Source organism: Cynocephalus volans, chromosome 8 (genome assembly GCF_027409185.1).
Source record: "Cynocephalus volans isolate mCynVol1 chromosome 8, mCynVol1.pri, whole genome shotgun sequence".
NCBI classification, from domain to species: Eukaryota; Metazoa; Chordata; class Mammalia; order Dermoptera; family Cynocephalidae; genus Cynocephalus; species Cynocephalus volans.
The window spans coordinates 34,779,448-34,792,489 of record NC_084467.1 but is presented as its reverse complement, the minus strand read 5'-3'; the positions used below and the strand labels follow the sequence as shown (position 1 = coordinate 34,792,489).

Genomic DNA, 13,042 nt, shown 5'->3' with positions numbered 1-13,042 from the left:
GGCGTGCTGGGGATGATCTAGAAGACCCAGGCCTCCTGGGGTGCAGGATTGTCTACAGGGAAGGATGCTGAGACCAAAACATGTACCCCTTCTCCCAGATGAGCCTCTTGGCAATAGTCTAGAATCCCAGATCAGGGTTTGGCAGAAGGGCCACATCCAGCCGGCAGCCTGTTTTTTCCTGGTGCGTGAGCTAAGAATGGTTTTTACATTTTTAAAGTGTTGGGGGGAAAAAACAAGAAAACTAAGTGACAGGGGCCATAGGTAGCCCCCACACCCTACCTAATCTGTTCTATCTGGCCTGTTACTTAAAATCTTGCCAGTCCCTGCTCTAGATCACCTTCACTCACGTGCTCCCCACTGACAGGGAACTCACCACCTTGTAAGGTGGGCAACCTCATCCTCTAGAGCCTAGAAAGCTCTTCCGTCCCCTGATCTGAAGTCTGGTCCTAGGGCCTCTGCCCTCTGGGGCTGTAGACCTGCTGGGTCCCTCTTCCAGGGGAATCTAGGCAGGGTCTGAAGACAGAGCTTTGCTCCCTGAGGTAGGCCCCTGGTTCCTTCAGGTTCTTCCTTACTCTATATATTCCTTAGGGTAGCGATTTGTCTTCCAGCAGTTTAAAAGTGGAAAACCCTGTCCCTAATGCTGCTCTGAAGGTGGTGGCTCCTCTCCCTGAGAGAACAACAGTGATGACAGTAATGGCTATTCTGTGTGCCAGGTGGCAAGCCTGACACAGACATTACCTGACGCAGAGAGGAAGTCAGAACTTCCCTGTAGACGGAGACGTGTGGTCCTCACCCACAGTTGCCTGGCCAAGGTGGGTAGGGGGGGCAGTGTGGGAATTCCCAAGATGTCCTTAATTAAGCACGTACAGGCTGCCCCCTTGTCCCCAGAACAGCTGCCAAGTGAGGAATAGTTTTGTACTGGAAAACATCCAGTCCAGTCTAACGGATCTCACTGCCCAGAGCTGACCGGCTACTCCACATGAGTCCCCAGTGTCTTCAGGGGCCTCTCTGCCCTCTGGCTTAGACAGAGATCTCTAATAGCCCCCTCAGCTCTAGACAGGCCAATGCCATGACAATCCCCCCTGGAACTGAGCAGGACCCTTCCCTTTCTCCCCAGCTTGTGTACACTCACGTGGACCCCTCAGCAGGGTGAAGAGGTTGTGAGTGCGGGGGGCAGGGAGCAGAGAAGCAGAAGAACCGCTGGGCCTGGTGCGTTTGACGTTCAGAGCTCTGACTGCCAGACTGGGGAGGAACTAATTGTGGGAAGCAGGATCTGGCTTTGAATGGGAAGTCAATAGGCTGGTGCTGCAGTAGAGAAGTTGGACACATCAGGAGGCAGAATCAACAGGACCTGGTGATGGTTGGATATAGGGACAGTGGCAGCATCTGGGGTAATGCCCAGGCTTGTGATAGGCCTGTGAGCTGGGGCGTTCAGAACAGGCATGTGCCAGGCCTCCCCTCAAATGCGAGCCAGGCCTGAGGAGGCTGCCAGTGGCTTTGTGGAGACTGGATCTGTGGGATCCTGTTAGGGAAGTAGTCAATAGGCTTTTCTTCCCTTAGCAGTACCCAGACACTTCTAGGATGGATGCTGAGGGCAGTCACTGGGTGGAAGAGGTGACCCCAGAACTCTTCTCCACATAGTGTTCTTCTGATTCTCCAGGGACCCTCTGTCTTTCCTGGGCCAAAGTTTAGCTTGGAGTCCCATATGGACCCCCAGGGAGGAGAGGACAGAGAGCCCCCAAAGCAGAAGCAGGAATGGAAAACCAGGCATGGTTTCTTCCCAGAAATGTCAAGCACCAGATTAAGAGGCAGAAACCCCCTGCAGTCTCAGCCTGGCCAGGAAGTGCTGCTGGATGGTTGAGAGGATGAGTCTGGAGCCAAAGTTAGAGTGAAGGAGGCTGGCTGCTCACCCTTCTTCAACCCCATGAAGTGGGCTGAGCAGCAGAGGGGCTAGTGAGCCATGGAGGAGCCAATCATGAACAAGGTTTGGTCCCTCTGACAGTGTGACCATAGGCAGGAGACTTAACTGGGATGGGGTGGGGAGAGGGGGGCTCTGATGACATTTCATTTACACAGAGTCCTCTTATCAACATCTCAAGGAGAGAGTTAAAGACCTGAGCTGCCAAACAGAAACTTCAGCATCACAAAGCTCCTTTAGGTAGTTTAAGCCCTTTCTCAGCACTGATTTATTCTTTCTTTGCACACGACTCAAACAAGTTCCATTAGCTGACTCCTTGGCAAATTTTAAAAGGGGTATGGAGAGTTGTATGAGACAAGCCTCTGAACCACAGAGGAGTGGGGGAAGACCCCGAGAATGCCCTCAGGGGCCAGTTAGCACAGGGACAACAACTCTCCTTGCCCCTTTAGAGCCACAAGGACATCATTGCCCTGGAGCCCTGCTCATAGGTCTCCTTGCTCAGGCCAACAAAGTGAGAGTGACAAGAGGAAGAAAGACTTCCACCCCAGTGATGGTTCAGGAAAGTTTGGGCCCTCAGAGGGGTGAGCGTCATTTATCTGGACAGTTCCCTTATCCAGAACAGCTTGTTCTCTGTAGAACCTGATAAATGGGGCATTACCATTCTCAGCCAGTCCTCCTCTGGGGTTGGTTTTGTCCCTTGAAGAACACAAGCACTTCGTGTTTTGTTTTGTTAAAATCTGCCTTCTCTCTACCCCCAGCAGAATGGAGGGTTTCTAGGAGGAGAGCCTAAGACCTTTTATTCACTGATTCCCCCACCATTCACTCACCAGGTCTCCCTGGCACTGACTCTGGGACAGGCCCTGGTGTGAATCAGCTCAGGTCCCTGTCCTCAGGGAGGACAGACTCCTGGGAGTCAGGGAAACCTTTGAGCTGGATCTCAAAAGGTTTCAGCGGTAAGGCAAAGTGAGCCCTCCAGGCAGGAGTAACAGCATCTCAAAGGCATGGAGGGGTGGCGAAATGGTGTGTGGAGAGCGAAGGTGGGGCCGATGCACTGAGGATAGGAGGGAGGATGAGAGGTAGGTAGGGAGGTTGGATTGATACCTGGCAGAAGCCTTGATTTCAAATTGTGGGAAGAAGGCTTAGATCAACTTTGTCAGTGGTCTGCACTGCCTTCGGGCCAGTACCAGTGTGTGTGGGATGTTTTTAGGGGTGATGGTGCCAGGAACTGTAGAAGCTCTCAAGTATGTTTCACTGCTTCCCTTGCAATACTATGAAGTAGGCACTGCTAAAATCTCCAGTTTAGAAATGTAGCAATTAAAACTCAGAGATGAAATAACTTGCCCACTAGGATCTGAATTTGGGTCTGTCTGGATTCAGAGCCCAGGTTCCTAAATACTGTACTGTCTGACTTCCCTGGAACAGACAAGTAGATCCTTAGGGCTGCCTCTCCAGTGTCAACCTATCCCAACCCCCTGGAGCCTGGCCTCTGTCAATGTCTCTAGACTTGGAAAGGTCGTGGCAGCAGGGCAGGGATAAAGATGGTTAAGGCCAAGGATCCAGGGCCACTAGAAGGAAGGCACCATGGGGCAGGTCCAGCATACTCAGTAGGCATTCTGGGGACTGTGGGCCTTCATTTCCCCTTTGACAAGTGTGGCTGACCACAGCATCTTCTTTTGCCAGACTCCTGTGACATGGGAGGGGTAGGGAGGATCAAGGGCAGTGGTGACAGAGGCTAAGAGACTGCATACTGCTGCGTGCGTGAACTTGCAGCAGGGGGTGGGGTGTTGGGATGGGCCAGCTTACATGGAATTCAGTTTGAACTGCAAGTGACGAAGGGAAGAGGGGCATGAAGGTTCGTGACTGGCGGAAGCCAGGAATATTCAGATTGTATGAGCACAATTGTGTGTGTGTGTGTGTGTGTGCGCGCGCGTGCGCACAGGAAGCTTTGTTGATACTTGGGCCTGCACCTGGCCACACGTGTGGCTGGGTGGGTCTGGCCAGTCCATGGCACTGGGTGTGTGTCTGTGTTGCCTGAGAGTATGGTGAGTGTGCTCAGGCAGAACCGGTGCTGCCCGCCTGCCACATACCTGGGATCTGGCCAGGTCCTCCCCAGGCTGGGGGCAGGGCTAGTAGGCAGGTCTGTACTAGGACAGGTGTCTCCAGTTCCTGGAACTTCTTCCTTGTCTGTAGACTTTCCCCATACCTCCCAGCTGGGCACCTGGATGAGGGGAGGAGGCCATAGGTCCTTCCAGGTGACATTGCCAGGCCAGCTGCAAGGGAGCTGGGCCTGGGGGATAAAAAGCGGCAGTGTGAGTGTTATGAGCATGTCTGGAGGGTGTGTGAGCTCGTCATGTCAGGCCCAGTGCAGAGTCAGCGCGTCTGCACTTCCCACAGGGCCTCTGGAATGGTAGAACACGTCCATCCTGCTTCCTCCCCAGCAGGGGTTTGGGGACAGGGCCCTGGTGGCAGGAGCTGGGGCCCAAGGGCATGGATGGGGAGGAGAAGAGAAAAGGGGCAAGTGGGAAGGAGTGTTTTCTCTCTGCACATCTCTCTTCTCTGTGCCTGGACTTCCACCATTGGTCATTTGCCACTGTCCCCAGCAAGTCATGTGGAGCCTGTGAAACTACAGGGCACTGGAATCTACACCTTGGGGAAGTGTGAGAGCTGGCGAGGCTCTCAGAGACGGAGCCCAACCCCTTGTTTCTCACCTGGGGAAACTGAGGCCCACAAAAAGAGGACTTGGCTCAAGAACAAGCAGAGAGTTTGTGGCCTTAGGCCCTCTCCCTCTCTGAGGGAGGGGCGCAAAGAGAAAAGGGAAACTGGGTCCTGGCCGTGGCTCGCCTACCTGAGCTGTTCCTTCTTCTGCAGGTAATCGAGGAGTTCTACAACCAGACGTGGATCCACCGCTATGGGGAGCACATCGTGCCCACCACACTCACCACGCTCTGGTCGCTCTCAGTGGCCATCTTCTCCGTCGGGGGCATGATTGGCTCCTTCTCTGTGGGCCTTTTTGTTAACCGCTTTGGACGGTGAGTGGGAGAGGTGCTGGCCTTGCCCAGGGAGTCCCAGAGGGGAGTGGGAGGTGGGGCAGACTTCCTGCCTGTTCTGGAGTATTATCAAAGAATGACCTAGCTCCTGGGGGTCTGAAGGGGTCCAGGGACCCGCCTGACCTGTGACACCTCCCCCCGCCCAGGCGGAATTCGATGCTGATGATAAACCTGCTGGCCTTCGTGTCCGCTGTACTCATGGGCTTCTCGAAACTGGGCAAGTCCTTTGAGATGCTGATCTTGGGCCGCTTCATCATCGGTGTGTACTGTGGCCTGACCACAGGCTTCGTGCCCATGTATGTGGGGGAGGTGTCGCCCACATCTCTTCGTGGGGCCCTAGGCACGCTGCACCAGTTGGGCATCGTCATCGGCATTCTCATTGCCCAGGTAAGCCAAGGCTGGGTCTGTGTGCCCCAACCTGCCCCCTCCCACAGCTTCAATGGCTCTTGGGTTGGTGTCCAGCAGGGTGGGGCTTCTCTGATTAGATGTCCACTCAGCCTTCCACAGCCCTGCAAAGGACAGCCTCATGGTACTCAGGTCCCAGAGAACATGCCACCACTCACAGTCCTCCCGAGGGCTCCCCCAGGAGAAGAGCAAGATGACCTGACCCTTCTCATCCCAGCCACTCAGCCATGTCTTTTCCTTTCTTCTGGGCATCTAACCACAGGGGCCCCACTGTTCCCTCAACATGCTGGGCTCACTTCTGCCCCCAGGCCTTTATGCCTTTACTCACACCATATCCTGTTTCTGAAGGCTTCCCCTGCCCTGTCCCCAAAGTCCTCCTGTGGCACAGTAGCAGCCCTCATCCTCTGTGCCGGGTACATTTGTAGCCTTGTCATTTGTCCTGTAGTAGTAGTGTTAGGAGGTATATCCTACTTACCTCACATTACAGATGAGGAAACTGAGGTTGAGAGAGGTCAAGCCTCATGCTAGTGGCAGAGTCTCCAGAGCAGCAGCAGTGGACACAAAGCAGGGAAGGCCACCGTGGTAGGATGGGGGTGGGTGTTGGGGCTGGGACAGGGCGCTCACAGACCCTGCTCCCACCAGGTGTTTGGCCTGGACTCCATCATGGGCAATGCAGAGCTGTGGCCCCTGCTGCTGAGCATCATCTTCATCCCAGCCCTGCTGCAGAGCATCCTGCTGCCCTTCTGCCCCGAGAGCCCCCGCTTCCTGCTCATCAACCGCAACGAGGAGAACCGGGCCAAGAGTGGTACGGGCAGGGCCCTGCCCTCCTCCCCACTCCCTGAACCCTGGCCTCCTGCCCAATTTGAGCCCCCCGCACCTTCTCTCTGGTCCCCCCAGTGTTGAAGAAGCTGCGTGGGACAGCCGATGTGACCCAGGACCTGCAGGAGATGAAGGAGGAGAGTCGGCAGATGATGCGGGAGAAGAAGGTCACCATCCTGGAGCTGTTCCGTTCAACCACCTATCGCCAGCCCATCCTCATTGCCGTGGTGCTGCAACTGTCCCAGCAGCTGTCGGGCATTAATGCTGTGAGTGTCCCCAACCCTTTCCTGTGGCCCCAGCCAAAGCCTGTGGTCAAGTGTGTACTGTGTACAAATACCAACGTAAGACAACAAATAAGCCTCTGCCAAAGGAGTAGCTTCCCTTTAGAACCAAAACCCATAAGGTTACTGGTGCAGTGTCCATCTGCCCGAGGCATATTTGTCCCCCTTATTCATGACTTACTCTGTGTCCCACACACACTGGTACAGAGGCAGGGGAAGGACAAAGCACCCAGCTGAGCCCCAACGATTTCTCTGTCTGGCAGGTCTTCTATTACTCCACGAGCATCTTCGAGAAGGCAGGGGTAGAGCAGCCTGTGTATGCCACCATCGGCTCTGGCATCGTCAACACGGCCTTCACTGTCTTGTCGGTGAGTCTTTGCTTGCTGTCAGTCAGCAGCCAAGGTCTAGCTCAGGGCCTTGGGGCCTCATGACATAATTGCAGCATTCACTCAGAGCCAGGCATGTGTCACATGCTGCATGAGTGCTATCTCATTTCATCCTCAACAACTTGGGAGGCTTGTTACTCACTTCACACAGCTGACACGGGTGCTCAGAGAAGTAAAATGGCAAATGGCTCACCCAAGGTCACAGCCAGGATGCTCAGCTGGCTGCCTTGCCAGGGCCACCTCTCACTCCTATACTGCTATCTGGCTCTGGAGCCAGCTCTCTGCTCCTCCCCCCCAATTTGGCCCCCAAGCCAAGCCCCAGGGAGGAGGTGATACTGTCTTCCCCACTGGTCTTTGCAGTGCCATGTGGCTTTCCCAGCTGACAGGGCTAACCTCTGGGTGGGTGGGTTCCAAGGGGCACCAAGCAGGGGTGGCCTTGATGCTCTATTTGTCCACAGCTGTTTGTGGTGGAGCGAGCCGGCCGTCGGACCCTGCATCTCATAGGCCTGGCTGGCATGGCGGGCTGTGCCGTACTCATGACCATCGCGCTGGCACTGCTGGTGAGTTTCACGTTCTGGAGGGTGAGGCAGGGGTTGAAGGGGTGGGAAGCTCACCTAGGCTTCAGATCCCAAATTCTTGTCTCAACCCCAGCCTGGCAGCCCAGGTGGGGTTATACTTTCCCTGGTTCTGCCCCCCTGGGCTTGGGTCTGACCTTCTGGCTCCTGAGGTCATCTCCTTCCATCCCACTGACATCTGTTTTGAACTTGCTCCTCCCTGCTTTCTGTCCCAAGACCCCAAGTTCTCATCTCCCCAGGGAATTGTCTTGCCCAATATTAAACCTTTCAAAGCCTTCACCTACAGCCTTGGTTCATCTTCACGACAACCTTAGAAAGTATTACCATCTTCCCCAGAGAGGTGCAGAAACATGCCTTGTCTCACCCAGTTCTCACAACTTGGAGGTGTAATTCAGTTATTATTTCTATTCCTGGGTGAGGAAACCTCCCAGTGAGGTTAGCAATAGCAACATGTCAGATAAAGGATGAAGCCAGGAATCCACTTCAAGTCTGCTGGCCCCAAGCCTGTGACTATAACAACTGTGATAACCCTGTGCCAGGCACTCACACACATGAACACTCATTTGTCCAATCTCTGGGCAAGGAAAGCACCATCACACTCATTTTAGAGCTGAACCTAGGTTTGGAAAGTCCAGTGATTGACATGAGGTCAGGCATGCAGCAAGTGATAAGTGGCAGATCTGAGGTCAAAACTAAAGTCTGTAACTTTTCTACTGTGACCTCCTCAAGAAAAATGATTATACGTAGATCCATATGCCTACTGCCTACTCCATGCCAGCCTGAGCTGCACACGTTAAAAACCTTATAACCTGAGTTCATCTCCACTTAGGAATGTTCTTTTACATCATTCTGCAGGCTGACTGCTCTGCAGCCAGACCCAGGGGACCGGGGGACAGGGGCCTCTTAGCACCTCTGGCATGCACACCACATTACCACTCCCAGAGGATGGACTCAGGTTTGCAACCACCTTAAATCACTTGCAGGACTTAAATTACTTTGTCCAGATGAGGAAACTGAAACCCAATGCAGGGTACCTAGGGCACAAGCAAATCCAGGATTAGCCCCAGGCCTCCTGCCTTCCAGCCCTGAGCTCTTAGCCTCTGGACTGCTTCTGCAGCTTCAGTCAGTTTCCTCTGAGGATCCATCACAACTGAGTCTAACCTTTCCCCTCTCTGTCACCCTCAACAGGAGCAGCTGCCCTGGATGTCCTATCTGAGCATTGTGGCCATCTTTGGCTTTGTGGCCTTTTTTGAAGTGGGCCCTGGACCCATCCCATGGTTCATCGTGGCTGAACTCTTCAGCCAGGGTCCTCGCCCAGCTGCCATTGCCGTTGCTGGCTTCTCCAACTGGACCTCAAATTTCATAGTGGGCATGTGTTTCCAGTATGTGGAGGTAAGAACCCCATTTTTGCTATACTCACTATTTCTGGTTTGCATGCATGACCCCATAGTGCTGCGCAAAGTGCTCTCTCAGCATTCTCTTTAGGAATCATGCTGAGGAGGAAATTGGGTTTCGGAAACCCAGGTTACCTGGCTGAGAACATTGACCTCAGCTCCAGGGTTTTTTGCCTAGCTTTGAATGGTGCTCTTGGAGCCTGTTATGTGCCAGATGCAAACACAGTCTCATTTAATCATTATAGCATCCCTCGGTGGTAGGTGGGTATTCCCTTTTCCAGATCAAAGGCACAGAGATAAAGTGGCTTATCCAAAGTCCTACAGCCGGGATGTAGGGTCATGACTCCAACCAAGTGTATCTGTCTGTCTTTCAGCAACTGTGTGGTCCCTACGTCTTCATCATCTTCACTGTGCTCCTGGTTCTGTTCTTCATCTTCACCTACTTTAAAGTTCCCGAGACTAAAGGCCGGACCTTCGATGAAATTGCTTCTGGCTTCCGGCAGGGGGGAGCCAGTCAAAGTGACAAGACACCTGATGAGCTGTTCAACCCACTGGGGGCTGATTCCCAAGTGTGAGGCGCCCCACACCACCAGCCCGGCCTGCTTCCAGCAGCCCCAGGGGTATCTTGGGAGCACAGGCAGCTGCATGACACTTCCAAACTGACATATCTCAGCTGAGCCGGGCTTGGGCTCCTTTCTTCAGCCAGCAATGATGTCTAGAAGAATATTCAGGACTTATAATGGCTCCAAGATTTTAACAAAAGCAAGACTGTTGCTCAAATCTATTCAGACAAGCAACGGGTTTTATAATTTTTTTATTACTGATTTTGTTATTATTTTTTTATCAGCCAGAGTCTCCTGTACTCATACCCCAAGCTTCACCCCAATGGCTCAGTGCCTAAGAGTGGGGATCAAGCCCTGTCCAGACACTTGCCTTCTTTGCCAAGCTAATCTGTAGGGCTGGACCTATGACCAAGGACACACTAATTGAACTACGAACTACGAGGCTTCTACCCCAGGAGGTGGCTGTGGCCACCCCCTTCTGCAGGCCTGGATCTCCCTGTGTTGCTTTGCCTCCCACGGATTTGTCACTCCTTTTCCCCTGGGTGACGGAGCCGCCAAAGATTACTCAAAGCCCATCTCTTCTGAGCAGTGAGAAGCCCCAAAAAGGGGTTAATCTCCCAGAACCCTCAACAGTGAGGCATTCCTTCCATTTGGGAAATTAACCACAAATTGGGGTTCTCTTCCCACATTTATTCTCCAGACCAGGAAGTTCCAGGAAGAAAACATAGTTGGGGTTTTTGCTAAGTACAACTTAACAAGTTTAACAATAGAAGCTGGTAACATTCAGTAAGAAAAGCAAGGTAACATTCTATAATGCAATTAAGTCGATCCACTAACAAAAGCTTGATTTTAGGAAACATTTTCTTACAGCAACTTCCCAGTATCTTTACATATTAATCAGTAACCTTTGTCTTTGAGCCAGCAACCTTGCTGTGTTACAATTCTTTATCTTACAACAGAGACTGTAGCCTGGGGAAAATTTCCTGTCCTTTGCAAAGTCAATATTTGAAACTGCAAGGCTTTGGAAAACCAGGCCCTGTGAATTACATTTGCTTTATGCATACTTCACATCCCTGCCCTAGGGGTTGGCCTGCATTAGGATTCAGCCTTTCCCATCTTTTCCAACCCAACCACTCAAATTAATCTTTCCTTGCCTGAGACCAGTTGGGAGCACTGGAGTGCAGGGAGGAGAGAAGGGCCAGACGGGCTGCCAAGTTCTAGTCTCCTTTGCACTGAGAGCCAGACGATCACCATGAGAGGAGGGCCCATGGGAGGCTAAGAACTCACTGCTCAAGAAGACATGGACACTCCTGCCCTGCTGTGTATAGATGGAAGATATTTATATATATTTTTTGGTTGTCAATATTAAATACAGACACTAAGTTATAGTATATCTGGAGAAACCAACTTGTAAATATACCACCTCACTCCTGTAACTTAGCTAAACAGATATAAATGGCTGGTTGTTACATACATGGTTTTCAAATGCTTGTGGATTGAGGGTAGGGAGGTTTGGATGGGCATGAGAGAGAACGAAGTGGAGTTGCAACCGCTGCAGTGGCTTTAGACTTTTTGACTTAGGATCCAGTCCCTTCTAAGAACCTCTGATGAATGCCCTCTATTGCTCAAAAATCTGTATGATCCCTATAAGCCAGAGAAAATCTGAATTCTTGGCATTCAAGGCATTTCCATGACATAATATTTGATAGTTAAAAAAATGATAGCTATGAGTGTGTCAACCTTGATATGAATTACCTCTAATGTGAAGTAGGTCTTGTTATCTTCACTTGACAGGCTTGAAGAAGTTATATGCCTGATGTCTCATAGCAAATATGCTAAAACCTCTGCGTTTAACAAACTATACAGCCCCTACCCCAACTCCCCCCCTCGGACCCCCGAAAGGAACCATGTTCTTTGTATGGGCCCCGTGAGCTATCACGCTGCCTTGTATCCATTTCATTTGGAATTGCCCCCTGGTTCCAGTTTATATGCTACTGCCTCCTCTAAAGACTTCTGACCCTCCTCCTTCGCCCCTGAATTTCAAGAGCACTTCCTCTGCTCCTTTCCTGTGGCGCTGTACTATTCTACCCTTTATCACAAGTCCAAATTTCTACCGCTAGTCTGAATTTCATGGCGAACAGATTTGGCTCACCCGGGTCCTCGGCAGTATTCAATACAGCGCATGGCACACAGCAGGCACTAGAAAATAACTGATGAAATAAAGCACCAAGGATATTTGTTTCTAAAGGCTCGGATGACAAAAATCTGGGGGAAATTTGCCTTCATAACTGCACACAGGCACGGCTTTTACAATCTCGCAGGAAGAGGGGTTTTAAGGAGTGGGTGAGAACGGAAAACATGTACTAAGTAAGTGGAAGTGTCTATGTGTATTATCATTAGGTACAAAGACATCTCACAGATGAGGAACGAGGTTGAGATGGGATGTCCCCTGCCTGAGCCTGGTGCCAGGTGAGAGGAAGCCTTTATAATGTGTTCCCAAAAGGCTTCTGTTGAAAGGAGTTAGCAAGCTTCACGGACGAGGTGAAGGGGTGGGGGCCGGAGGGACAGTGCGAGGAGGGGAGAGTCAGGGACCCAGGCTGCCAGGAGTGCACTTGGGGCTCCTAAGCCTACGGCGCTACTTAGTGGCTGTCCCCACTGGATGGGAAAGGAAACAGCCGCGGTGGGGAGGAGATGGGGAGCGCAGCGCGCCAGCGCCGGAACCTATGAATGGCAAAGCAGACGGCGCGCGGAGGGCCCCGAAGGGCAGCTGGGCAGGCAGCGCCCCGACCCCGCCCCGCCCCGGGGGTCCAGGCCCGGGTCTGACGAGGTCCGAGAACCCAGACGCAGCTCCCTCCAGAGGCGAGTCTGCGTCGACGTCTCAGAGTGCCGCCATCGCCCCCAATTGAAGTGTCGCGCAGGCGCAGGGAGCCGACCCGCCCCCAGTGGTGGCCCAGAACTTCCCGGCGGGTACAGCTTCCGGTCCCCTGACTCTTTCTCTAGGGGCCGCAATCCATCTCGAACGTAGAAGGTTTGGAGCCAGGGTCCGACCGGCCACTGCGGAGGGTGACCGTCCATCGTCCCCAGGCCCCACAGCGGCGCCCAAGCCCGGAATAACCGTGGAGCACCGGCGCGTTTAGGCGTACATTCGTCGGGAGGCGGGGCTAAGTTATGTACCCACCTATCAGAGCCGCGTTTGTGGGCCCGGCGTGGGGCGGGCTCCAAGCCCCCACCAATCACAGCCTGGATGTCCCCGGGCGGCGGTCCCAGGCGCCCGCTACTAGAGATGAGGCGAACGCCCCGCCTTCTGGGAGGTGCAGGTCACTCGGGAGGGAGAGTCGGTGGCTTGTTCATCTCCAGGCGTCCTTAAGGTAGCTCATCTGGATGCCTATTGCGCATAAGGTGAGCTCTACGGTTTTTGACGAAAAGGGGTAAATAGGGAGCGGAGGTGCTCCCCAGGCCCCTACTGCTCCCACCAGTGCTTAGTTAAGTTCACAGTTTTGTGAGATACTTTATCTGAAATCTTATGCTCAAAATCTCCGCTCCCAAACACCAAGGTACCAGCCAGCCACCAAAAAAAAAAAAAAAAAAAAATCCTCTCCCTGGAATCCTTCTAGACCAGGTTCCCCCGCTGGATGCCATGGCGTCTTGCTGTTT

General features: G+C 52.9%; 1 protein-coding gene across 1 annotated transcript in view; it reads left to right on the top strand.

Annotated features, from left to right (window-relative positions):
* The window catches only part of SLC2A1 (solute carrier family 2 member 1), a 30,053-nt gene extending 19,192 nt beyond the window's left edge, over positions 1-10,861 (top strand). The window contains exons 3-10 of the mRNA XM_063104584.1: positions 4,787-4,947; positions 5,112-5,352; positions 6,013-6,175; positions 6,268-6,455; positions 6,734-6,838; positions 7,315-7,416; positions 8,620-8,823; positions 9,200-10,861. Coding sequence (XP_062960654.1) covers positions 4,787-4,947; positions 5,112-5,352; positions 6,013-6,175; positions 6,268-6,455; positions 6,734-6,838; positions 7,315-7,416; positions 8,620-8,823; positions 9,200-9,400 — 1,365 coding nt within the window. The 3' untranslated portion in view covers positions 9,401-10,861. The remainder of the gene's footprint in view (positions 1-4,786; positions 4,948-5,111; positions 5,353-6,012; positions 6,176-6,267; positions 6,456-6,733; positions 6,839-7,314; positions 7,417-8,619; positions 8,824-9,199) is intronic.
* The last annotated feature ends 2,181 nt before the right edge of the window (positions 10,862-13,042 follow it).